The sequence below is a fragment of the Daphnia pulicaria genome, chromosome 6 (genome assembly GCF_021234035.1).
Source record: "Daphnia pulicaria isolate SC F1-1A chromosome 6, SC_F0-13Bv2, whole genome shotgun sequence".
Taxonomy (NCBI): Eukaryota; Metazoa; Arthropoda; class Branchiopoda; order Diplostraca; family Daphniidae; genus Daphnia; species Daphnia pulicaria.
Window position 1 is genome coordinate 18,364,713 of NC_060918.1, and position 27,310 is coordinate 18,392,022.

At 38.6% G+C, this 27,310-nt stretch overlaps 2 protein-coding genes and 2 long non-coding RNA genes across 4 annotated transcripts; 3 read left to right on the plus strand and 1 right to left on the minus strand.

Moving 5' to 3' along the window:
- The first annotated feature begins 3,322 nt into the window (after nt 1–3,322).
- On the plus strand, nt 3,323–6,252 carry LOC124341973. The gene is made up of 4 exons (XR_006918693.1): nt 3,323–5,369; nt 5,431–5,520; nt 5,582–5,853; nt 5,919–6,252. It is a non-coding gene; the product is annotated as an uncharacterized LOC124341973 (long non-coding RNA).
- Nucleotides 6,253–6,277: 25 nt separating this feature from the next.
- On the plus strand, nt 6,278–7,956 carry LOC124341974. The gene is made up of 3 exons (XR_006918694.1): nt 6,278–6,826; nt 6,880–7,054; nt 7,122–7,956. It is a non-coding gene; the product is annotated as an uncharacterized LOC124341974 (long non-coding RNA).
- Nucleotides 7,957–21,253: 13,297 nt separating this feature from the next.
- Nucleotides 21,254–24,084, minus strand: LOC124342148 (transcription factor IIIB 90 kDa subunit-like). The gene is made up of 7 exons (XM_046795116.1): nt 24,057–24,084; nt 23,601–23,983; nt 23,440–23,536; nt 23,124–23,375; nt 22,844–23,056; nt 21,492–21,524; nt 21,254–21,375 (listed from the first exon to the last, which is right to left on the minus strand). Exons 1-7 carry the CDS (start codon nt 24,082–24,084, stop codon nt 21,254–21,256), a joined length of 1,128 nt encoding a protein of 375 aa, XP_046651072.1.
- An 833-nt stretch (nt 24,085–24,917) lies between these two features.
- On the plus strand, nt 24,918–25,841 carry LOC124342239. The gene is made up of 3 exons (XM_046795212.1): nt 24,918–25,142; nt 25,201–25,423; nt 25,730–25,841. The coding sequence occupies exons 1-3, from the start codon at nt 25,095–25,097 to the stop codon at nt 25,828–25,830; spliced, it is 372 nt and encodes a 123-aa protein (XP_046651168.1). The 5' UTR covers nt 24,918–25,094; the 3' UTR covers nt 25,831–25,841.
- Nucleotides 25,842–27,310: the final 1,469 nt, after the last annotated feature.

A 27,310-nucleotide genomic window follows, 5' to 3' on the forward strand; every position in this document is an offset into this window, starting at 1 on the left:
TGAAACGGTCACATTCTGTGTGTCAAAGTTTTTTGGGGATTCCTGGCTTACATCACATTACTTCATGACAGTTACGCGGAGTCACGTCAGCATGATGAAATCAAATTTTATGGACGTTTACTGATACACTTTCAAAAGGAATTGCCTGCACACATGCCATCTGTTGTTGGTAAATATTTCTATTCGACGATTTGTAGAACCTATGCATTTGTACCACGTAACTATCATATGTCATTACTCACTTAACCTGTATTTATTCTATATATTCATGCCTTTGTTTGTTGGCTTAATGTGTTGTTTAGGTGCAACGAATCATCAGATAACTTTGTTGAAGACTCGCTTTGGATTATTTGTATTGGTAAGACTACTCATTCTTGGGCTTGCTGCTTTCAAAATTACTGCAAAGAACAAGTTATCCAAAGAAGTTGTACGAGTTGCAGTGGTGAATCTGCGATAGAACGCATCACAATTCATCGCTTGCCACCGTTAGTAGTATGCAATTTCTGCGTTTTCTAAACTGTGAAAAGTACAACTCATTTTCTCCTGAAAACCGCAGCGTATTGGTTTTGGCTGGAAAGCGATTTAACATGCACAGCAAAATCAGCCGTGCGATTTCTATTCCGGCTATGTGGTGAATACCATTGTTTGAAACACCTGGCTGCTTACGAACAGAACAATCACAGGTCGACTATATCCTTCATGCTCACATCACACACCTTGGCGAGAATCATAATAATGGTATAACTAACACATGTTGATTCACCTTTTTTTGTCTGATGTTCATTTAACTTGTATTTTCCCAATTCAAAATTGCGTGTAAAAATTTAAAGACACTATATATTCGTAAGGCTAGGTGCGCTGATGGAGTGCTACTTCGCTTCGACGACCACAAAATAAGTAAACTTTACGATTGGAACATTGAAACGAAATTGGGCTACCTTTTTTTATTAAACAGGATTAGCCCTTTAAGGTTAACTAGACGGAGAACGTTTAGCGACAAAAAGAAGTATTGTTAGAAGTACCGTTGTGTTTCATGCAGTTGAGTTACAATGCTTCGATAGTTAAGGATTTCAATGTTGAAGTACTACTCCAAGTTCATATCCGCTTTTCAATTCTGGCGTGCCGTTTCAGTTATTCCTCCAAGTTGAATTTCATTTGTTTTTCACGTGTCGTTACGTATCACCTACACAAAAGTTATGTGGTATGGAATAAAAGGTTTTTATAGTTGAGCTAGCATTACCGTCTACTTGCCACTTTGTCTAGTTGCTTTTGCTATTACTACTACAAAAGTTACAACATGGGCACTACTTATGGTGAATGGTTTTCTTGTTATGGAGTTTATTCAACAACTTCATCATTGCATTAAAACATTTTTTGTTGGTTTTGTTTTCCTATCACTCTGCCATCGCCGTTGTATTAAGTCGTTTGTTTACACCTGCATGTTTCAAAAAATGTGAAACTTGGGTTTTAAAAGTAATGGCGCTCTCATTCCAGGTAATACCTTAGAGACATTTGGTAATTGTTAAATCAACGGTTGGTGGTTGTCCCCATTTGTGTACATCTGCTATCAAGCAAACATCGCTTTTGCGACGGCACAAAGATTCAACGAGTTTAATCGCCTTCATGAAAATGAACTTTCGACTGTGGCTCGTTGATCCAGGTATTTCAGATCTCACAGAAGAAGAACAGTCGTACAGTTACTCTGCTGGGAGTTCAAGTGTAGATCCGATTTATGAAATTTACGTTCAATTCGTAATATTTTCTGAAAATAGGTTGATTTTCCATTGCATTGTATATTCGTTTGGTTGTTTGTTTTCTTTACGAAACATGAAACGAAACGCCACCTGAATGCGGCGGCTTTTTTATGAACCATGGTACTGTCAGTGACTAATTCTGACATTCTGACTAGTTTCTTGCTCTCTGTAGTATTTATTCCCACATAAAAAGGCGCTATATAAATTAAAGAAATAAATTTCTTCCTCGACACAATTTGCCTTTAAACCGCTATAAATGGAATTTTTAGAGATTCATACAGTTAATTTTTCTCGGCCACTTTAGAATGTTATATTTCAAAAGTTCGTATTCAAATTTGGGACCAGTTCAATAAAAAAAATCATACAAAAAGAAAAAAAAACAACAAAAATACAAACAAAAAAACAAAACAAAGCAATAAAAAAATCAAAATGTACGTAAACCCAAATGTAGTCTGTCACGTGTTTTTTCTTCGTCGTTCAAATTATTTAAAATTGTTTGTTTAAAAAGTTTTGCGACTAAAAAACTGATGTCCTGGGGAATTTTGTAAGACTTTTACGACAAAAGAACCAAAGAAAAAACAAAACAAAAAAGAAGCAAGTTACATGGAATCCACATTTCCCGCTGGTTAGACAGAAACAAAGTATCAACGTATCAACACTTTATTAACAAATTCGATTCATATGAAAGAAAAGACCGCAATACTTTCCTTAATGTAGTCCTTCGTCATTTTTTTGTCAAACCAATGGATGATCAGAACACGACTACGTGTTCAGAACAAAAATCAAAATAAAATACACTTTTTAAAAGAGCCGATGCATTATTATGTATTAATCGAAAACAACTTCAAAGGATGCCGAGGTTAAACAATACTTTCTAGAAGCTCAACACATACTTTCTAGAAGCAGACTTGCCACGATAGGAATCTTCTATTAATCACGATCCCAACCAAAAAAAAAAAATGTATTTCAATCAAGTGGAAAATTTAGATCGCAATCACAATCAATTTTTCAATCAATTTTGCGCGCCACCTAGTTATAGAATTGAAATTGATTACATTTACGAAATGATTTGAATTGCTCAATATGTTGTCAAAGCAGAGATCGCACGGCAAGTCTGTCGACTTGAGAAATAGTATAGTTGTAAAAACAATGAATAAGGACACCACCTGGGCTACATACAAATGCAATACAAAAAGAAAAAAAAAGAACAAAATCTTTCTTTTTATAGTTAATTAACTGTAAGTAAAGGTTATTTGAAAATATAAAGCCTTATCGACGAATCTTCTTTGTTTATTATCGCATATTTGGGCTCAAACTGAATTTTAGCGTGAAGCTTGATTTCATTCAGAAATTAAAAAAAACTATTTTTAACAACCAGACAAGAAAGCATCTCACAAAAATGTAATAAATGGGTTTTTTCTGATTGGAACAGTTACTTCCTTTCGGCGTACCGAAAGGATACTTCCGTTCCGGAAGTATTTCCAAGTAGTTTTTCCCCTTCAGGGCAGGCCCAACCGCCAAGTAAGGCAAAGCTTCCGGATCTCGCCGAAAGGAGCAGCGCAGTCGAATTCGTCGTCTGAGAAGGGGGAGGGGGCAAAATGTCGACTGCTGGACTTTCCAGAGAAACCCCATCTCCTTATCTGGTATGAAATGTAGTGTCGGTTTCGCTTTAGCTTAGGAGCGGTAACTGTAACCACTTTCTATCAGGATAGTTATAGACAAACACCATAACACCTTTTCGCCACCAACTAACCAATGGTAGTGATGGAGATTGTCTAAAAATTTCTATTTACCAACAATTGATTTTTTTCAAGATATATAATATCAATAAAAATATATTAAATCCAACATCAAACAAACGTATGTATAGCCTACTACAATGATCAAGCCCAAACGTTGCACAGTTAGTGGCAATGCCCTAGTATGACAAGGCTAGGTCGATTTTAAATAGATTTTCGTTGAGATTGAAAGATGCTGCTCCAAACACAGAGCTACAATGATAAAGGGTCTGCTTTAACACCATCATCGCGACAAATTCATTCAACGATGTAGCTCTCTGTCGGCGGCAAAGATGGCTTTTTTAAAACATCTTCTCAGTGCTTCTCAGTGCTCAGTGCAAGTGCTTCTTGGTTAACGAGGTAACTATTGTTTTTAAAACGAACAAACCGACCACATAAGAGGTGGCTTGAGAATTCTTAGAAGGCTTTAGAATCCTTTCTTGGATACTTTAAAGGTATTTTGTCGAAATCTGACATACAATCTTTGTACAAGCGAACCAGGTTTTCTCTTTCGAATTTAGTTAGGTTAAGGATTCAACAAGGAAAGCAGGCAAGTTTGTCGACTTTATCCCAGCCACAAATTTATTTTAAATCTTTACTACACTGGCGTCTCCAATATTTACCAACAACAATTATCACCACTATTTACAATCATTACAATCATTTTTTTTTTAAATAAATGTAAACTGTCTTTAATGACCAAATAGGAAGGTTTTAAGTAACATACCTGGAATATAATTTTCATGTATGACTATGAAAATGTTCTAGAGAAGTATATTGTCTGCCACAGGTGTAGACGGAAAGAGAAATATAGCCTCTTTTTAAGGCTTCAATTTTTGTGTACAGGCGAATCCCTGTTGGGTTTTATAGGCACTGAATATGCTTTGACTTGGTGTTCAGAACATCAATTGCATCTTTCTTTAGAATCGGGACTCCTAAAGTGTAGGTAGCGTTAAACAAAGAGGAAAAACTCTTTCGAGCATGGTAACAATATCGTTTATACACTCCTTGTCTTTTGGCGGCAATGGTGAGCTACTTCTTGCTTGAGAACCAAACTGTTTTGGCTCTCAATAAAGGCTCACAACTGTCGGGGATGTGGGTGGTTGTGGATCTTGCATATGTAAATAGTGGGTTGCCATCGATAAGTTAGAACATGATGTGGAATTGGTTTACGGGTTGAGTGGGATCCCCTGGGATAATCTGTTCCAAGTCCCAGCGAAAGGCCCTATCACCAACATAGAGTATCATACTGGTTGGTCAGGTTTATCGACAGTCCTCAGCCAGAAAATGCCGAGAGAAATCCGTTGTTCATCGCTGTTAGTTTTGCCGCTGTGTTTAAAAATAGATCTTGTTGGAAAGCAGCAAGTCTATCGACTTTATCTCAGCCACAAATTAATTTAAATCATTACTACACCTGGCTTCTCTATTCTTCAGCGTTAGATCTAACTCTGTGACATCGATTACAATTTCACAAGAAAGATCAAGCTGAGGATATATTAATTTCTCAATGCAGATAGAAGAATGGCAAACAACAAGTTGTATTTGGAGGATTCATCTCCTATCAACAGAAGGGGATCGGAAAAATAATATTAGCTTTGGAATTTAGTTGAAGAGTGTCGTTTTTTGGAAGTATTTTGCGTCAAAATGCCAAAAACAGCAAAATCAAATTCGGAATGGGAGACGAGAATCTTACAATTTTTGGCAAGGGCAGAGGGCTAGTAAAACCACCAAATGGGGCAAAGTTGTTGAAAAAATAGAAAAGTGCCCAATGAGAACACTTCAAAGTAGAGGTAGAGATGTTATGGGAAAGCTTCGTGTCTGTGATTGCGGATACCATGTAAGTATTTGACATTTTACACAACCTGTGCAATTAATTTAATCATACTCTCTGTCAACAGGGTAAGCCAGTGGTTCCTGAAAAGAATTGTCAAGTTGTAACGGCCACAAAACCAACTGTGGCAGACTCTGTCAGTGAGTCTGGATGCCATGTAAGTATTTGACATTATAAACAATCTGTGCAATTAATAAAATCATACTTTGTGTCAAAAGGTTAAGCCAGTGGTTCCTGTAAAGAATTGTAAAGCTGTAACGACCACAAAACCAACTGTGACAGAGACTCTGTCAGTAAAAGTGCTGTGGTTCCGCTCTCTCTCCCTAAAACATTAGTGTCAACTGGTAGGCATAGTGGACAAAATTTGATTCCGTTCAATCAGTCTATTCATCAACCAACAGACAACAAGTGTGATGAAAACATTCTGGCTCCGTTATCAAAACCAGTGGATTCAACAGTAGCAGTTAATGTAAAGAATCCTGGTGTTCAAGTATAACTAATAAGTTGCATTTATTTTGTAGTCATATCTTTTAACATTTCAATTTATTGTTATAGGCCTCATCCACCAATCTTCCATCATGTGAAGAGAATAATTCAAGGCAGCATGATTACTCGAAAAGACTTCTACTTGGCTGGAAAGAAAGTTTAGGAGAGCAGGATCAACAGTGGATAGGGCACCAAGTCTTTTCAAATAAAGGTTTTCTTTCAAAGAACTTAAAGCAGTGGTGGTATCCACCAGAAATACCGGGTCCAGAGTTGAAGCAGTACCCGAACTTGCATTCATATTTCCACAGAAGACTTTTGTTATGGATGCTTAAGCGAATGTGGGCTTTTGATCTAAAATGCCCAGTGTGTGCCAAGAGTTTTTCACTCAATTCAAAAGGAGTATATCGAAAAGTTCGCAACGTCAGTGTGTGCCAAGAGTTTTTCACTAAATTCAAAAGGAGTATATCGAAAAGTTCGCAACGTCATTGACTTGAAAGGAAGATATTATCTCGCTGCTGCATATCATCAATGTCCAACTTGCCAAGGAACTTTCATATCATATGATGACCGAATTCTGAGTCAATTGCCATTTTTTCTTTGAGTTCGATTCCCAGTCTTACTAACTCGAAAGTGACACTGGCGTCGTCAATTTGATGCGTAGTCGGACTCTTGAAAATAGTTCAAATTCCCTTTGGAATAATGTTACAAAAATGCACTCTTATGAGTGGATGAGGAAAGCTGTAGCCTATCTCAGTGATTGTGAGCGCCATAAGATTTCGCGTAAGCGACTTGGAATTCCGGATGTTACTTGCGCCACTTTGCCCTTCTTTCATAATCCACCTGGCTGTAAATGGTTCCTCGTAACCTATGTACGAGATGTGTGGTCTCGTCTGCCTGCTTTAAAATCACGAATCAACTCAGTGTATGGAACAATTTTGAAAATTGACTCAACTAAAAAAATAACACTGAAGCTACAGGTATATTTCATTCTTAAATTTTTTTATACGTTTTTAACAAATAATTTTTACAGGTCAAAGCTGCAAGATCTACCTCATGGTGTACCAATGTGGGGAATAAGCGAGGAGAGATAGTAATCTCCGTCTTATCAACATCCGAGAGTTTGTCAAATCAGAAACCTTTAGCCAATGGCCTAGTTGAGCGATTTTCCAAAGCTAATCATTAACATCCATCATTTTTATACACAGGTATAATGATTAAATGGTTTTAATTACTGCAATCAATATTCCATTAAATCAATTTTCCATTTTACAGACAGAGATTGCTGCAAAATAGACGAAAGCAAATATTGACGACTTCTTCCACAATGGGAAAATCTTCTAGTACGAATGGATTCGTGGCATTTCATGCGGCGGATCGCCAAGGCATGCAGCAATGAGAGCCATCCCCTCTACCGTCCCCTTATACAGAAGTTTCTTCAGCCATTTTTTAATGGGACCTCGGCGATGTTGCAACATTACGTTCTGCTAAGGAGGGTTAACTAAAAAAAGCGGGTGTGTCCAAGCCTTCCACTGCGGCTGTCAACAAAGCCATCACGAAATTTGAATTGACAAGGCATTGTCGGCGAAGAACCAGAGGAGAGAAATAAACCATCCGGCTCATAGAAAGTCTGATTTTGAACGCCGAGTATCTGACCAACTTTCTTGGAACTCCTTTATTAAAAGAGGACGCTTTTGAAATATGGCAAGAAGAGCAATGTCATGTTAAGTGCTTACAGAATCCTGTTGATGTGATGCTCTACACGCAAACCGATGCAATATCCATGGGTGGTATTTCATTGCAGGTTTATCGTTTTTTTTTTACCATCTGGTGGCGCCACTTCTGGCTGCACCTTTTCACAGTCTCTGCTTTTAGTCAAAGGTTTTTAAAGTTTATCCTCATCTTCGTCTTTGTGTTTGTGTAGACTTGACTAAACTTGTTGTCGTGCATCCGCTGAACCAAGTTTTAATTTTTTTTGTGCCGTGTGAGTTGTACTATGAGTGAAAGTCTTTCTCTCTGTATCCGCCATGACCATTGTTCACAGTCGGTCTGAGATACTTGCATGTCGCCCACGGCAATATCCTAAGTTATCTCTATCTCTTCACAGCTATCGACAAGTTATTCTTCTAATTATTCGTATTTTTCATTTGTAAACATTTGCAGGCATAAGAACAGCATTTGTGTTGAGGAGATAAAAACTTAAGGAGGAAAATTACTCACTATTGCCATATGCGCAACATAACCACTGCTGTCATGTCAAGTCAAGTCAATTGAGTAACCATATGGTTTTTGAAGAACCCCAAGACAATACCGGTCTGGCTCAAGTTAGACGACGATACACGGTTCCATCTAACAATGAAGACAACTCTCTCACAAGTCAAGAAGACATTGCTAAAAATCCTGAAATTGACCTTTTTACAATCGTTGTGATTGATAATTCCAAATTGTTGATCAGTCCAGCCATATCACGAACAACGGCATGGCGTAAAATAAAGAATCCTCCAACAGGAAGTGTAGGAAAAGAAAAGGAGCAAGAACGGTAGGGCTTACACCTGCAATAAGTGTCAACAACCGATGACAACTAACAATGGATATTCACAGTTTAGAGGACAACTATACTGTCCAAATACAGAGACCCTGACAAAACAGAAATGGCTAGAAGTAAAGAAAAACGAAAAGAACACATAATGTGGGTGCTTTTTCTTTTTGTGTGTTCTTCAATTCTTTAATTTATGTTGGTTACTATTTCTATAACCAAGTTCTTTAAATAGGATTTAACGTTACTTTCATTAAATATAACAGTACAGTTACAATCACTAATAGTGAAATTATGATTCTTCCCTCTCTGTCCAGTTTTAGACATGTAGTCTCAGCTTGTGGTGGCACAAAATTGAGACCACTTTCTCAGCCCAGTTACAGTCCACAACTAACAGCTTTTGATGGTCAACCTTTGAGACCGCTCTCTCATCCCAGTTTTAGACATATAGTCTTCGATATCATTCAATCTGGATTAAAGAGAATTCCTTTTGGTGAAGATTTGAAAGAATTTGAAAGGGACCTGACTGTTTCTTTTCTTACTATGGCGGCAAATTCAGGTCAAAGCTGATTCGCCTCCACAAACCAACTTCATCCGCATGCTTCCACCGAGGTCCAGCAGGACGCCATACGATGCCTTCAAGACGAAATTGCGGCTAATTTAAATTCCAGCGACCTTGGCGCCTTGTTGACAAGTTTCAGGCAACGTTTGACAAGAACGCAATGCTTCTAGGTTGCGCTTCATGTGGAATAAGTGCCTTTCAGATGGGCTCACTTGAGTTCGAAGAAATTCACATTCGGAATTTGGCTCTTCTTCGAATTACTGACGCCCAGACTATATCTTTATTGAATATACCTCAGCCCTATCAGTGATGCATAAGTGTCTACCAGGTGAGTGTTCTCAACGTAACGTCTTAATAAGCATTGAAAAATTTGAACGACACTTTATATTTTCTGTTAAAAGGTGGACATCAAATTCTACCATCTTCATCTCGAGTTACTTGAAAACAATATGGCCACGCTGTGAGAAACGTGTTTATACCAAATCCGACACTCTACTTTGGAGGTTCCAAAATTCTGTATTGTAGGCGGAATAGATTTCGGGAATCCGGAGAGACTGGGACTTACGTCTCTCACTCTGGTCAAGGAACTACTAATTGCGCAAAGTCGCCTCTATGTTTCAATAGTGAAATTGACGTTCTGATGATTGTGTCCCGATCATTCAGCAAAGAAAGAGCATGTTATCATTTCCTCAGCCTGACGGACCTACCAAGCTAGCCGAACTACAGAGGATTATTCGTCTGATGTTGAACAATATCCCAGAATAGAAAATCTAGCAGCATTTATTTCAGTCGTGTTTGTTGGATCTCGTCGTCAGTTTAATGCACTAGTCCCATCTCCTTTGAAAGACGTTAAGGAACTCCGTGTTAGGACTGAGATAGTTTATTTTTGGCTTCACGCATTGAAGATTTTGAATCCACTTTATCGAAATGTGGAAATCGTGGAAACAACAACCATGCATTACGCTTTCAACAGGATATTGTCCGACCTTATAAAAATGCCACGATTGTTGACAACGAGGCGGAAATATTGGTAGATCGCCTTACCACTCTAGAAGGTACCACTGATGTTCCAGTTGAAGAGATTGACCAAGATTGTAACGAGTCCTCAGATCGGCCACTTCCTGCTTCGTTTCTTACTCGAAGCATTCCTGTCAGTCTTGACAAAACTAAACCTGTTTGCGCAGCTTTCCGTGGTTTGTTACACACATTTGGAGATGAAGGCGATGGTACTGAAACGGTAAGCATAATGTGTTTTACTCTTAATATTTGTGTATTAATTTCTTTCGAAATCTTCAAGGCGAATGAAACAGTCGACGCCAACGTCCAAGAAGGAGATGTAGAACCCGCTACTACCGGACGAGTAGATAATGATGAACCTAAAGAAGCAACAGTAAACCATTTGAGTTTCTTTTCAAGTTAATTAATTTTTACTTTTATGGTTTCTAAAGGTAATCAATTATTTGTAGGTGGATGTCGAAAAGGGAACAAAGCCGTTCAATGAATTTCAAACGAATGATATATTGTTCTATGCACCATTTCCGTTCCTTTTTGTCTTCGGACGCGAACTTGAAAGATCCGGGTCAATTTCAGAAAAACGCGTCAGGCACATGATGTTCCAGTAAACAGGGTGTTTTGCAACTTGTGAGCGCCTCATTTTCTTACTTTTCGATCAGCTTCAACGTCACGCAGCTACTCGGGTTCTATCTTTTAGAATAAAATGCAATCCTGTATCATTGATACGTCATTGATACGTTTGCAAAGTGGATGAATGAACCAAACTTTGCGACTGAACTCGCCCAAGCATCTCGCAACCCCACTGCAAAGTCATTGACCAAATTGCTTGAAAAGTTTGCTCCACACATCAATAAGTCGTGCACAACGAGGATTCCATTTACAAGTGCACATCGAGGAGCTTCAATTTCAAAATTTGATTGCGATGCGCTACATGTATGGGATGCCTAGCATTTTCTTCACCTACGCCCCTGACGATATTAATGGAATTCTCAATCTCCGAATGCCATTCCCAAAAAATGGAAACGGCGGTTTCCCAGCCGATGGTTCCGGCTTTGCTGAGGCTATTCAGAATAAAGAAAAGGATTTCCACACAATTAAAATAGCTCCACACCATCTCAGAACTATACTGACAAAAGGACCTGTCGCCGCAGCTGAAGTGTTTCGTCTGCTGACAGAGGCAGTTTTTGAAATTCTACTAGGTACTCCGACGGATCACTCTACCAAGAGAACGCAACCTTTACCAGATAGAAAACCTGGGGTATTTGGAACTTCAACAGCATCCTTTGGATGTGTCGAGGAGCAGGCAAGGGGATCGTTGCATTTGCAACTCGTTTATTGAAGTGGATTACCAGCTCATCTGTAACAGTGTGTGGCATCTTACGAGGCTTTAATTAGTGCGGTGGCCAAAGCACTCGACGGCATCGTAAAAGGTGCACTTACGACGGCTCGTCATCCTTTGCGTCAACCAACACAATTTCATGATGACGTACAACAGGCTGCAATTATCTGTAACTGCCACAGCCATTCACAAACATGTAAAGCTTGCATGTTGTATTTTGATTGTAAGCTTATTGTATATTGCATTAGAAACATCCTGTTGTAAAATTGTGCTGTTTCAAGAAGCTTATGGTGTGCGAACGTATAAAAAGCGTCCAGAAATCAGAACACCAAATATCGGGTCTCAGGATTACGAGAAATATGTCAAGACTTCAAATTCCTGAACGTAACAACAGATTGGTGATGTGGGAAATCAAGCGGAGACCGATGCTGCCAATCGAGAACAAACGAAGAATTGAATGCAAAAGAAACAAAAACTGACAATTGACCTCTTGGAAAGATATGAAAACCTTAGTCCAGAAAACAAGAATATTGTCAACAAGGTGCTCTTAAAACGAAAGGGCCTTATCGTTGAATTCAACGAAGTTATCACAACGTTATTAGGTTGCAATACCAATGTTGGCGTACTAGGAAGTGAAGAACAAGCTAAAAGCACCTTGTGTTACCTGCTGAAATACGTGACGAAACCGACTTCCGAAATTACTCCCAAGATTAGTTTGATTAAAAATGCTCGTCGGACTGTTGAAAATCTTCCTTCAGTTCAGCGGAAGATTCCAGAACAAAAAAGAACTGCTATGCACATCCTTAATTGGATCATCAGAAAAATAAGTAGCACTATTGAAGTGTCGTCATCCTTCGCATCCCTAGCTATATTGGGTGGTCCAGCCGAATTTACATCCTGCACGTTTTTTAAGGTATACGCAAGATCTTTATGCAAACAATATAAATTTGTATTTGTCCAGTACTTACAATATTGTTTGTAATTTCTTCAAGGTATTTGTCATAGAAGCAATTAAATATTTCGTCGATTATCCAGAGTATGCAGCTTATATTGCGGGCGATGATTCAAACGAGTTCGAAATTTTACCTGGTGACGAATATGAAGAAGACGACGAACAAACTAGAGAAGAAGATTTAAGACGTGCAGAAAAACGGCTTGTCACCACATCAAGATTACTTATATGATGAAGATCTTGATCCGGAAGTCTTGGGCATTGTAGACGAGGAATGTCCAGCTGAAAGCCTTGATGTGAATTCCACTGCTCAAATTTATACTGAAAGCACGGGAAAGATAGCTGTGCCTCAACATATTCACTATGCCCACCGTGGTTGCGCATTCAAGGATTAAAGCATATACGAATTTTTGCTTCAATAGTGGATGTCGTTCCGAAAAAAAGGAAAAAGCAAACAGTAAGCATGAACGTTACCTACATTATTGGAGATCTAGCACGTCAAATTACTTTTATTTTAAGGAAGCAAAAGAAAAACGAGGCAGGCCATCTAGGCCTAATGGTTGCTTTCCATTCGCGTCAACACACCCGCTTTATGAAACTCATGAACTATGTCTACGTTCCAAGATAAAAGTTTCTGTGCTTTCATACGCACCTATACCTCCTCCAACTAAACCTGGCAAGCTAAAAGAAGCTTGGAAGAAACAGGCTAGGATTTTTGCGCGTTTTTTCTGGTCCTGTTTCGGCCGTAGGAAATTGTGGGCCAACTTTTCTCGACAAAGTCCGAATGAAATGGATTACAAATAAAACCCATGGACTGCGTACAAGTAGTACCGATAGAGAAGCAGTTCAAATGTTCAGCAGACGAGACGCAAAAATTTGAAATGTTCCTGACAATACATCCCTGCCTATTGGGACGGCAGAAAAACTAACAAAAAACGAAGAAAATGAAAACGATGAAGCCGATTTAGCACAGCTAAAAAGCATAGATATTTTACGGGCCCAGGCTACTTCTGATGACAATATGGGAAAACCTTACTCGAAAGATGACGAATATCTAGAGGCAAACTATGAACGCTCTGTCGACTATCATGGGAAGTAAAGACAATCCGGAAGCGCCACCATCGCTAACTGAAATTTATTAATTAACACGCAACTCGAGTAAGAGCCTGATATGGACGAAGTCATCAGCAGATTAAGTCCCAAATATCAAGAAGAGAACGACGAAATGCCCGATGCAACAGGACTATCCGGATGTCGATTCGAGTTTACTGAACGAGTGCCAAAAAAATGTTTTAGATCAGTGCATCACTTACTTCCAGGTCAGTCCACTTCTCCTCTCTGGCATAAAACGCTGTAATAGAATAGATGTCCTCTACGAAAATTAACTTTAAAATTCTAAATTTAAAGTAAGGGTTGCTTTAAAATGTCATATGGGTAATATAGTAACAAAACGTTGTCATGTTCATGATTTGAATTTTATATCGTTTTTATGATCTAGATGATTAATAAAACCGTTTTGAATGAAACTAGGCTAAAAGAGATGCTGAAGAGATCAAATCGCCAGAACCGGAAATCATTCAATTACTGATGCACGGAGGACCTGGTACTCGCAAATCTTACCTGACCAGCTGTATCTACCAAAAAGCTTTAGAAATGGGATATTTCATTTAATGTATGGCTCCAACCGAAATAGCGGCAAGTAACTTACCAAACGGCTGCACGATCCACAACCAATTCGAATTCTCAATTACCGACCTAAAGAGTCTAATTTTTTTACCCGACTTACCTGCTGATCAGTTGAACGCTTTGCACGCGAGATTCAAATCTGAAATATTAATTATGATAGTGATTGATGAGATTTCGTACATTTCCCCTGAAATGCTGGCCCAAATCGACAACCGCCTTCGTCAGCTAATGGCAAATCCTGAGACTCCTTTTGGAGGAATAGCAGTGTTGCTGATGGGAGATTTTTTCCAATTGCCACCCCTCACAACACGGTACACTTTTTATGGAGCCTGTGTAAAAATGATTCAAGACAAAAAAATAATTAGAAGACACGATTGGACCAAAAACAAGAGGCACAATTCTTTTTCGTAAATTTAAAATGATAGAATTGACCCAACAAACGAAAGCAGCTCTAGACGTGGATCACACGAATTTCCTCAATCAAATGAGAATACCTCGTCAAGGTCAACCGCGGATTAATGCAGATCACATGAAGAAATTACAAACTTTAACATCAAATGATATTTAAGAAGATACCTTATGGCAATGGGCATCTATTGTTGTCACAAGCAACAAAGAGCGGATGGTTATCAATAATTACCAATCGTCAAGCTGGGCACGATACCAAAGTGTACAAAGATTTGTTTGGGAAACACCGCTACGTGGACGTCTGGCTGCAACAGTACGTACCGCTGTGCATACCTACATCTACCAGTATTTTCAAGCTTTTACTAGCTGCTTCGTAAGTGGTGCATCCGGCTATCTGACAGAAAATATTAACCCTTCACTGGGCCTATCGAACGGAACACAGGTAAAACAGAAAAAAAAAATTAAAAGCATAATTAATAAACTATACATTCCTTGACCCTTCATCCTGAAGAAAATATGCACCGCGTTTTGGAACCAATTACGATAAACACCGGCTCAGACATCAGATTGCAATTCCCCCCGTCTACATTCACGTTGAAATACCCAATGCTGACCCACACAAATTCATTGGAAAGTCTCTAGTTCCAAACAAGGTGGTGATACCTATACGCCCGAAAACAAAATCAGAGGAAAGAAAAGTATATTTTCCCTTACGAGAACAACCTGCGGTCATCAAAATTAGGCCACACACAGAAAAGTTTGCCTTTGGTATTACGGTACACAAGATGCAAGGCCAAACTTGCAAAAGAATCATTCTGGATCTCAATAGCCGTCCTTTTTCACCACAAATCGACTACCACGGTCTTTATGTTGCCCTGTCGAGGGTTAAAAAAGCCAAAACCTTCGTATTCTACCTTTTCAGCACCTTCAAATTAATTTAAATTATTGATTTGATCTCAAACCTCCTTTTGCACTGACAGATTGGATTCAAGGATTTGATCAAGAAGGTAATTGGAGTGGCACATCAATTTTGACAAACAATCAATCATCAGAAAGAAAATTCATTAAGAGGAAGAGGAAGGATTCAACAACAGTAACACTCACCTACCTCGTGAAAAATATCAGTCGATTTCCAAACAAACTCGTACAAATGGCTTCAACTGGAAGTCCATCACACAAAAAATACCAATCCAGAATAATCCTCCAAAGAAAAAAGACAAAGTCGACACACACCCCAAAGAGAAAATGTCCTGTTCCTGTCCCTGTCCGTTTGTCAAAATTGTGGATCTTAAAATCGGCCAGCAAAAGTAAGAAAACTAATTAATTTCGCCTGAAGGTCCTCCGCCACTGAGTTAAGAAGGATGGGAAATCAGCGACTAAAACTTATCGTAAAGCTTATTTTACCAACATCCATGAAGGTTCGGAAAAATTTTTTGGAGCGCTTCACGATTTTGCGTGTCATACTTGTGCGTCTTAGACCCCAATCTTCGCTGTTGATTTGCAACAATTGAAACAATTGGAGAATTGAAACAAAATTGGAACAATTGGAACAAAATTGGAACAATTGGAACACAATTGGAACAATTGGAACAAAATTGGAACAATTGGAACTGGAAAAAACAAATGAGTGTCGACAAGTGTCATTACCCAGTTTATCATTTTTAATGCTGCTAGTTTCATTTAATTCAAGTTTTTTTCGCTGATTTCAAGTCTAAATTGATAAACTGATTAGCTTTAAGGGCAGTAATTTACATAGAATTAAGTTTAAGTCTTTAGCTTGGTCACTTGCTAAGTCTTTTCGAGTCGAAATGCCCAAGAGTGGGAGGAAAGAATCTTGGAATTTTTGGCTGGAAAGCCAAGGGCAGAAGCCTGGTAAAACCACAAAATAGGGCAAAGTTGTTGAAAGAATTGAAAAGTGCCCTATGAGAACGCTTCAAGAAAGAGGTAAAGATGTGATGGGAAGGCTTCGTGTCTGTGAGTGTGGATACCATGTAAGTTTTAGAATTTTAACAGAAAAAAATTAAGATCTAACTAGTAATATGGAGATTTTTGTTCGTTCCCTCAGGTCAGTCATCAAGCAGCAACATCATCTGGTGACAACCAAATTTTGGTAACGGTCTCATTCTAAACTTTGCCATAGAAAAACAAGGTTCTAATCCAGAAATATTGTTCTTTCCCTCAGGTCAGTCACCAAGGAGCAACATCACCTGGTGACAACCAACTTTTGGCAACGGTCTCATCCCAAACTCATTCTACAGTGAAAAAAGGTTCTAATCTAAGAAAATTGATTCCGTTCCCTCAGGGCAGTCACCAAGCAGCAAAATCAGCTTGTAACAACCAAGTTTTGGTAACGGTCTCATTCTAAACTTATACCATAGAAAAACAAGGTTCTAATCTAGAAAAATGTGTTTGTTCCCTCAGGTCAGTCACCAAGGAGCAACATCAGCTTGTTATGAACAACTTATTGTGGCTGGCAATGCAGAAACTAAAAGGATGGAGTCGCCTCATCGAAAAACCGATTATTCACAACGATTACCTTCAGGATGGCGTGAAACTCTTGATCCCATTGACTGGCAATGGGTCGGCCAAAATCTCTTTCCTTGTAAGGGTGTTTTCGTGAGTGACCTCAAAACTTGGTGGCATCCCCTACATCTACCGGGTTCATCGAGGAATCTTCCATCCTTGGGATCTTATTTTTACAAACGGCTTTTTCTTTGGATGCCACGTAAAATGTGGCTGTTTGACTTCAAGTGTACAAGCTGCGTTCGCCACTCATTGTCTTCCAAGGGACTTTATCATCGCGTAAGATCAGTAATTGACATCAAGAATCGCTACTATTTAGCTGCAGAATACTTGGAATGCTCCTCCTGTAAAGAAATGTTCATTTCTTACGATCATAGTCTAATGGAGCAATTAACCGAAGATTATAAAGCCCGATTTGGAATTTTTTTTGACACGAAAGTTTGCTTGTGACAAAGCTATTGTTTTTTTTTATGCGTGCTAGGTCTTCGGGAAATAGCACAACGGCATTGTGCAAAAATATCCATGAGCTGCAATCAGAAGAATGGATGAGAAGCGTTTTAATGTATTTATCGGATTGCGAACGGCACAAAAGGGAGAAGGAACGATTAAAGCTTCCGGCTCATGTGTATGAGGCGAAACCGATTTTTAAAAGCACGCCCACTCCCAAATGGTTCTTAGCCATTTATATTCGAGATGTGTGGTCTCGATTATAAGCCCTGAAATCAAGTGCCACGTCCATTTACGGAAGAATTCTTAAGATCAATTCTACAAAGAAGATCACGCGAAAACTACTAGGAGCCTCCGCGAATTCTGTATCATAGTGCACTAATGTTGGAAACGAGAAGGGCGAAGTGTTGCTTTCAATTTTGACCACATCTGAATCTTTATCAAACTTGGATAAAATAGCTCAAAGACTCATGGATCGCTTTCAAAGTGCTGGTCAGCCCGCTCCACTTGTACTCTACACCGATCGTGATTGCTGTTCGACCAAATTTTAAACGATGTTCAACATGTGAGAAGATCTAGTTATTCGGCTTGATTCGTGACGTTTTATGCGACGACTTGCAGCCGCTTCCACAAATGAGTCACATCCATTGTATTGAACCTTTATGTCACGCATATCGATGGCCATCTTCGAATGGGGCTTAAATGACGTCGAAATGCTGAGAAAGGCCAAGTTTGGTGAGCTAAAGCATGCTGGAATCTCTAATCCATCCAATGCAACAGTTTTGAAGTCCATTTCAAAACAAGAACTAGCTAAACATTGTCGACGTAAAACGCGAGGCGTAGAGGGTTCCGCTACTCTCTTGGAAGAATTATTTTCATCTTTACAAGACGTCTTTACAACGCTCTTGAAATTTTGCGCACAGTAGTCCAACACATTAAATGTTTGCAAGATCCTGATAGCGTTCTACTATACACAAAGACGGGATCCATGCAAAAAGGAGGGATTTTGCTGCCGGTCTATCGGTGTGGTAGAGGTACTACCTCATTAGAAAGCTTCCACAGTTACATCAAAAATTTTATTCCTGGTATGTGTTTAAGATAAGACTTCCAACATTTCACAATTTCATTTTGTTTCATCTATAGGAACCTCAGCAAACGATGTACATTTTCAGGCTTTTCTTCTGGACGTAATAGCTATGTGGAACATGGCAAGAACGTCGTCTTCGATCGATGCACCAGTTTCATCGTTGCGCTCTTTTGACGTAGCTTTACAAAACAAACTGCATCTGCTTTCTTCTTATGTGATGGAAACACCTCCAGATCCCAGATATCAGCCGCCTTCAGTCTGTCGTGGAGAGTTATTAGGCGTGGAATACTTATATGGTGAAAATTCCGCAACTGTTTCACTTGACGTCGACAAAGATATACAGTCTTCCGTGAAAGTTTCTTGAACAGGCAAATGGCTCTCTATGATTTAAGTTTAATTTGACGGAAGGGATACTACGGTGCCTACCGTACCCACGGTATTTTACGCCCTTTTCTCTTTTTCTTTATATTCTTTTCTTCCTTTACCTGCAAGAACAGCAAAATCCTCTCGTTCTCTACTTTTGCTGTTCTTGTTATAGCACAAATTATGGTTTGGATTCATTTTAAGGCGCAAGATTATGTTTACAGGCGCAAGTTGATCTGGAGAACAAACTTTTGCTACACTTGCGCCAATTTATCACTTACTGATCGAGTTTGCGTGGGTTGCGTTTTCAGTTTCGAGCAAAAGTTTGCAAGTTGTGCAAAACCCAACACAAGTTAATTTGAGAAAACAACACAACTTTTTATTTCTCGATATTATTTTTTTAAAGTTTATTTAAAAATACTTTCGCTTACACTTTGTCTAAATACTCTTTAGTTTTAGAGATATTGATTTAAAAAAATTGATTTTTTTATTAATTTTATCAAATCTGGCAATAACTGAGCAGACGACGTATTTCGTCTGTATTCCAATTTCACTACGGTTATCCTATCTTTACTTAAGTTTATATTTATGCGTGATAAATACGTTTTACCGCAGCTCCTAGGGTTTAAGTGCACTGCTTTTAAGCCTTCTACCGATAAAAAGCCTAGCCACCTTTTCTTATCTTGTTCTGATTCGGGGCGAAGATAAATAAATACTGCTTCACATGGGTCGCTGTCAATCAACTTTGCGTCTGGGTGATTGACACATCTGTTGTTGTGTACTCTTTTAGTAACAGAGATTTGACATTTCTCCTCAGTCTTAGTGTCTCCTTCACACACCTGCAACGCATAATATGTTATTTAATTCGTCATTTTAATAAATCTAATTAGAAAGCCTACGTTGACCCCATTGCAAAAGGATCTGCGCATCAATATTTTGCACTCAGCGGATTCCGTGGAGCTGGATGCCTCGGACAGATTTTTTTTACTTGAAACTGGAATACTGGAAAACTTTGTTTTTTTGAAAGATTTATATCTTCCCACAAGTAATCTCTCTTCGGTTTAAATGGATATCCTTTTGGTAGAGTATAGTCCTACACGAACAGTAGTTTAGTCGAGTCATGATGATAACCAAGCATTTCGAACTGTTCATTTCTTTCTAGTTTTATCCATGTTTTAGGTCCGGCACTCATCATTTTGACGATTCTGCTGGTGTTTTGATCGCAATGCCTTTTTCTTGTTTTTTGTGGAGTCTCTGTGAGGTTTTCATCGCTCCTAATTAGAGGAAAAGAATTGTTATTTGTTACTTTGTCCATGTATGATAAATATAAGAATTACGTGGACAAACGAGCTGCAACCATGATTGGATCCGGCAACATTGGAGCATTCACTTCCCCATTGGCCTCCTTAGCCGTTATCGTTTCGTCGGTTAAGCTCAAGTATTTTGCCAAGTTTGTTGTGTTTGTGACGGTATTGAACTCAAGGCAAACGTATTTCAGTGATAAACACTGACGCAATGTTGCCTTTATGTTAGATTTGCGCACAGTTTCGGGAAGCTCTTTCAAACATGCATAAGTAACTTCTTCCATGTTGTTGGAGTTGAAATGCAACCACATCCAGTTTGTTTCCGCGCCTTACATCCATTCTCTGACTTGCTTCTCGTACACTCGAGTTACGTTGTTTACCTTATTGTGAAAGTATAAATTATGAGAAAATGAAGCATAACTTTAAATGTAATCAATGAATACCTTAAGGAAATATAGGGTTTGGACTAATAGAAGTAACTTATCTGTAGATTCTAATGGGATGGCACTCTTGATTTGACACCCAGTACAGCACTTCTCGAGATGTCTTGCTGGAGCCGATATCCTTTTTTCTTCAAAAAATTGGTGCTGATATTCTCGCAGGCAATCACCCGTATAGATCTTTGACATATAGATCTAGACGTCCATGAAGTCGTTAAATCACTCTGCAGAGAAATTGATGCCATCTTGATCTAAAGGAATATCAAACGTACGAAGAAGGTCTTGGATTGTAGAAGGTGAAGGAAAAATTCCAATAAAGTTTCTGTGAAAGATCTCGTAGATACGACGGCCTCCAAGGATCCAAACATTGATACAGAAATGTTTAAGAACAACGTCGTCATGCCGTAACCCTTTAGGTTTCTTTCCAAATTGTTTTACAGCTTGCCGCATCATTCTAATTAAAATAGATTGACCAGCAACTTCTAGTGGATTTTCTTGATTATGAGAGGCGTTTTTTTTTATTTCTTGTATTTTTGAACAAAGATATTCGTTTTCCTTGCGAAGGCAAATTTCCGTGTCAATTTTGTTAACGAATTCAAAATAGTCAGAAATGCGACTTTGTTGGGGATGTGAAGAATTTTTCTTAATTTGAGTTGCCGTCTATCGAGTCTACTATTCCAATTAATTTATGAAGTTTTCTGACGGGAGTTGCTGTGCGGCAATACGGCTTCTCCAGTTTGTCTGTCTCAAAGACTCTGAACATCTTTTTCTCCATTCAACGACGAAAGCGATGACACCTCAGAAGTCTCGTTGGATCTTTTGCTTTGATGTTTGTCAGAAGTCTTTCCTTTTTCACAGTCGTCAAAAACTGAGAACATTGTAAATAAAAGAATTAGCAATAACATCCACCTTTTTCTTGTAAACACTCTTTTTGATGCTAACCATCTTTTGATGATCAATTTTCTGAGCTGCTGCCATCATTACTTTCATTAGTGTCGTCACCAATAAGTTCAACAACTAAAGAAGACACAAATGATTAAGTATTAGGAATATTTGTGGTTTCCTAGCAACAAGGAACAATTCTTGTATCAATTTAAGCTTATTGTTGAATAACTTTTAATGAACAAAACAAAAATTGTTATATACCTGTACTAGTAGATTTCTTTTTTCGTGAAACAAAATTTCCGTTTTTGGATGTAGAATTGGCAGTTACAGTTTTCTGATTTTAATTTTTTGGACTGGCTTTGGAAACTTTCTTTGGGATATTCTTGATTTTGGGTTCAACTTTTAAGTGGTTTGTAAAATTTGAGATTTGCCAGGAGGAGCCATCCTTACTTTTTTGTAACTTATAGCTCTTGTTGCAGTAGGTTGAAGCAGATTTCTTGTAAATCTGCATGGAACAGTATTATTGCCATCAACTTTGAAATTACTTTCACAGGCGAAGTCTTTTTTATTCTCCCAACGTATTATACATTCTTCTAGGGAAATACTAGGTCTGCTAGAAGTTTCATCTAGCAAGATGGGGTTTTGGCTACAAACACCTGCTTCAGCCTCTCAATTTGAAGATTGGCTTTTTGCTGTGGATGTATGAGTGCGTGCTGACTCTTCGGTTGGTTGGGTGTGATCTAAATTTATGGATAGAAATGGTGATGTACATGTTGAGTATGAGCAGAGGTTTCATCTATGTCACAAATTTGAAACTATCCACAAGTTCTTTACTCACTTTTTGTAAAAAACATAACACAATTTTGTCATCAACAGTAAACTTAAATTTGTCAGGGCATAATGCATAAATTGGGCCAAAGAGTTCAATTTTCTCTTGTTGATTCATTTTGACAGTTTGCCATTTTCAATGGCTGCTAGTTTGACTTTGACGTATTTCAGTCATTCAATTCAAGTTTTTTTTGCTCATTTCAAGTCTAAATTGATAAACTGACTAGCTTTATGGACAGTAATTTAAATATAATTAAGTTTAAGTCCTAAGCTCGGTCGCTTGTTAAGTCTTTTCGAGTCGAAATGCCCAAAAAGCCAAAATTGAATTCAGAGTGAGAGGAAAGAATCTTAGAATTTGTGGCTGGAAAGTCTTTTGGCCAAGGGCAGAGGCCTGCTAAAACCACAAAATGGCGAATTGTTGTTGAAAGAATTGAGAAGTTCCCTATGAGAACGCTTAAAGAAAGAGGTAAAGATGTGATGGGAAGGCTTCGTTTCTGTGAGTATACCATGTAAGTTTTAGAATTTAAAAAAAAAAAAAATTAAGATCTATCTAGTTTGGCTATTGGCATTGAAATTAATAATGAAACGTTCACCTTGGAAAAAAAACGACTATTTATCTTCACCTTCCAATTCTTTCATCAATTCCCCGTTGATAGCCATCCACATGTCACTACTCATCTTTGCCTCGTCATCCGTTTCAATGTACGAGTCCATTTCTGAGTCATCTATTCCTTCCAAATTCAATTTTCCCGAGTCGGGTGGAGCCTCGTCTTGTTTGCTGAGTTCTTCCTTTTCCACGGATCTCGAGAAAATACCCAAACTGGCTAATGAAGGCCCTAAATAACGTGCGTGAAATAAGTTAACAGAGCATCAGGTGTTTGAACTAATACGGGGAGTGCTTACTGAGATGATGGCGTAGTTGAAGGTACGTGGGGCCAGGTGGAGGCATCAAAATAGATTCGTCTGTATCGGAAGTAGTTTTTCGGGCAGTGGGTAAGGAGTTGGCATCAACGGTGGCAGCTTCGGTAGGAGTAAGGCATTCCTTGACGGCTGTCATCGTCATGTCGGCGATGACGTCTTCAATTTCAGGATCGGTGGATGGACTAATTGTCCTGCTGGGGCCGGCGATAGGTGAGTATGGAGCCGCTAGGGCCTCTGTAATGAAACGACGATCCATTACTGGCGATGCAACTAGCACAATAGGAGGTAGAGACCAAACCTTTGGCGTATTTTGCATAAGGACCTCGTTTCTTCGCTAGGCTCAAGGCAATCTGCCGGTTGATCTCTTTCTCCAGTTCAACCATCTCTTCTGTCGACTGAACGAATTTCAGAGACGGTTATGCAGAAGAATTTTTTGCCAAGCTAAATTGTTTGCACTACCTCTTCCTGAATTTCGTCAATCCTGTCTTTTTTCCGAGATTTGAGGAAGGCCGGCGGATCGTGTTCTTCTTCCAATTCCACTTGCATAAACTCTTCGAAAGTCAAAATGCTCGACGCAGTCTCACCGAATTCTTGCATGCGCTTTCGGACCGTGTTCTCATGGACTTTCACCTCTTTGATGACATCAATCACAGCCCGATTAAAGCCATGAAATTGGGCAGAAATCAGCAGCGCCGCCCCACAGAGCCCAGATGGACGTCGACCAGTATGAATCCAATCGCGTTTCATCCGCTGCACAAGTCGTAAGGCAGACCTGGACACTTCGTGAGTCTTATCACCAAAGCTCATTCGATTAGCGTAGCGAATCACGTACAAACAAGGATCTACATTGATGAAAAAGGTTAGGATTGGCGAGTTTCAGATAATTAGAGGAGGTAAAAAAATGATGCAACTTACCAACTGATGGAATATTCAGATTAAACATCTTAGCAATCTGCATGAAAGTGTGCCCAAGTGTGTAAACGTCGATATCTATAACATCTGCAATGTCTATCAGAAGATCTAGAAACAAAATTTTACATAATAAGTAACCCAGACAACACTCCGCGTTTTATTTTGGGACTAAAGACGTCAGCACAAAACCGTTGAAAACACCCGGAGAAAGACGGCTTATTCTCGATTGCATACTGGTCTTCCTCTTTCATAATACAACCTGTTTAAAACACGTCTTTAAAATGGTCAATTCTTTTTTTTTGAACATCGGGTATTTTTTACTGTGAGTGAAAACTTAGTATTGGGAATTCCCAAGAAAAGCCATCAAATAGATGGCTTTTTCCGGTCTTAATCTGTGCTTTATTTAACCGATTGTTACGTATTATAAGTGCCTTTAATTGGTCTTTAATTTTTAAATTAGATAACTGGCTCGTCGCAAATTGTATATTCATAGAAAAACTTTTTTTTCTTTTTTTATGACAAATTATGTATGAAAAGCAACAGCAATAATAGACTTGGCAACTTAAGTTTTGTCGTAGCAGTCTAATCGTCTGTAGGCCTAAACTTTAATGTCGGTGCTTTGTGAAAAATTTAATTTTTTTTAATCCTTCAATCTTCACGACTCGGCATTTATACAGTGAAAATTGTGAGTTTATCCTCTCAAAAATCATGGCCTATAACAGGAATCAAATGTAAAGCCTCTGGCATTCCCTATTCTTCAATAAACGACTTTGCAATTTTCCCGCTTATGAGAAGACTAATTCTCGCGATCTGGCAAGTGGCAACCTGGTGGCAACGCTGAAATAGCAGAAGAGGTATGGAAACAAAAGATGGGAGACAACGTTATGAGAGCCACAACTAAAAATTGGAATAAGTGTTTTATTGTTACGAAACTGTTATATCGTGGTGGTGCTACTCTTTTACCAAGTTGTTTTGTGTGTCTTTATTCCCTATCTTTTACAATCTGTGTCCCGTCGAATTCCCAAAGTTATCTGATAAGTGATGGCATCGAAGAAGCGTGGTTTGCCTTCAACTCTTGCCACAACAAACGTAAGTAATAAATTGATTTTTTTATTGTTTAATTTTCACTAATTCATCTTCGTTGTAGTCTTTTGCCACAGTCAAATTCCATTTACCTGCTGACACGAGTCAGCTTGATATTGCCCCTTTGGAGTGGATCAAGAAGAAGGGGAATAAATCCACATGTTATTGGCCAGATGAAGATGTAGCAGAGAATGCTACTGCATTGGTAAATTTGATAACAAATAAGAGAGCTGTTGTTGATAAAGAAAATTGGACGGTATTGAATGTAACAATAATAGCTAAGTTTGGTAAGTTTCTTTCTTTACGAAATTTTTTTTTTTAAATTATCCATATTTTCCAAGTTTATTTCTTTACGTAAACTTTTTGAGAAATGTATCCATATTTTTCAAGTTTATTTCTTTACGTAAACTTTTTGAGAAATTTATCCAGATTTTTCAAGTTTATTTTTTACGTAAACTTTTGAGAAATTTATCCTTATTTAGCAAGCTTCTTTCTTTACGAATAACCTTTTGAGATAGTCATCCTTTTTTAAGTTTCTTTCTTTACGACTTCCTTTTTCTAGAAATTTATCCTTATTTTTCATTTATTTGCAGACACTTACAAAGGAGCACAAGACCAATTTAAGAATGCAATTGATGGTGAACAGGTGGTTAGCACTGATATTGAAAAAAAGAGGAAGAGGTTAACGCACTGAAGGAAGGAAGCTTCTACCACCCGGTGAGAATACTTCTTTCATGTAATTACAGTACGTCCATTAATACCTTAATTTTTTTGTTTACAGCTCATCAACAATCAGCTATAGCTGATATCCAAGAGGTTTGACCGAGCCATCAGAAGGACACTGCTGGGGGTCTCCAACATTCAGTCACCGAAAATCGAAAGCCAGAAGAAACAAATGGACATTCCAATTTATCTCTCTATACATACTTGTTAACCTTAACCAATCTCAAGCCTATACAGTTGTATATTCTTTAATTGCCAAATTGATGTAATACACCAAGATGATTGCAACTTTTGAGACATTTTTTAAATTTTCAAAAAAAATTTGCATTAAATATTTTTTCTTCCGGCATTAGCCCAGTTATGTCCCTCATGTTCTCAAAGTAGAACGAGTATTATCCCAGTTAGGTCCTTCTATAAACCCAATCAAAGCCCAAAAGAAAACGAACATGAGCCCTGTAATATCCTTAATATGAACCAGTTAAGCGCCCAAAAAAACCCGCATATTAGCCTTGAAATATCCCCGTCAGGGGGGACATAAAAACCATAACGGTCCACCTACTCGCCCCCTTCGAGACGTCTTTAATGCGATATGCATGGTCCCCTAGATGGACTAAAAGACGTCTTAAATACGGAACCGTGCTGTCTGGTAAATATGGAGGCTGTATGGCGTACCAAATAAACCTACGGACAGTCCCTTCCATGCGGCAAGTAATATAAATGCATGCAGCCACAACATGAGCGGATTTTCTGCCGTTTGTCAAATGACGCTGAAGATCCATGCCATAAAAATTGACAGCCATGTCTATGAAGTGTTGGTCCAAACTGAAAATCAGATAAAAACGGTCAGTCCTATTGCACCGACAGACTGTCGGTGCTCGAATGAAGGATCTGGCTATTGCACCGACAGACCGTCGGTTCTCGAATGACGGATCTGGCTATTGCACCGACAGACTGTGGGAGCACCGAAAGATGCATGGTAACCATCGCTAGAGGCGCTGCAGTAGTTCTGTCGGTGCACTGAGATAGACCAATGGAGCTACCATAAGGAGATCAGTTTAGTAATGAAAACGCTGCAGTCGTTCTGTCGGTGCACACTGAGACATGCACTGAGGGTGAGACATAGACCAATGGAGCTCCCATAAGATCCGTTTAGTCATGAAAACAAAGTGCATTTGCACTAAAAATCAAAAAAAGAACAAACAAATTTAAGAAACGTTAAAATTTTGAAATTTTTACAAAGTAGAAAAATTATAGAAAAATCTTAGTCAATGCTTCAAAAATAGAAAAATTATTGAAGTCGAGGTCAAAATTCTTTAACAAAAAAAAACAAAATAAACAAACAAAATCAAATTATGGGTCAATCATTCCTTACAGGACAGGTTTGGCAGAAATAAATGGAAAAATCTATTGCACCGTGGAGTCCACGGCGCTCTAGTGTCAATTAGTGCTAT

Excerpts from the sequence above, each read along its gene's own strand:
- LOC124342239 (XM_046795212.1), top strand. The coding sequence starts at position 25,095 with ATGGCATCGAAGAAGCGTGGTTTGCCTTCAACTCTTGCCACAACAAAC. Across the intron at positions 25,143-25,200 it reads CAACTCTTGCCACAACAAAC|TCTTTTGCCACAGTCAAATT; the intron begins GTAAGTAATAAA and ends TCTTCGTTGTAG. Across the intron at positions 25,424-25,729 it reads AACAATAATAGCTAAGTTTG|ACACTTACAAAGGAGCACAA; the intron begins GTAAGTTTCTTT and ends ATTTATTTGCAG.
- LOC124342148 (XM_046795116.1), bottom strand. The coding sequence starts at position 24,084 with ATGTTTAATCTGAATATTCCATCAGTTG. Across the intron at positions 23,984-24,056 it reads TCTGAATATTCCATCAGTTG|ATCCTTGTTTGTACGTGATT; the intron begins GTAAGTTGCATC and ends TCATCAATGTAG. Across the intron at positions 23,376-23,439 it reads TTATGCAAAATACGCCAAAG|AGGCCCTAGCGGCTCCATAC; the intron begins GTTTGGTCTCTA and ends GTTTCATTACAG.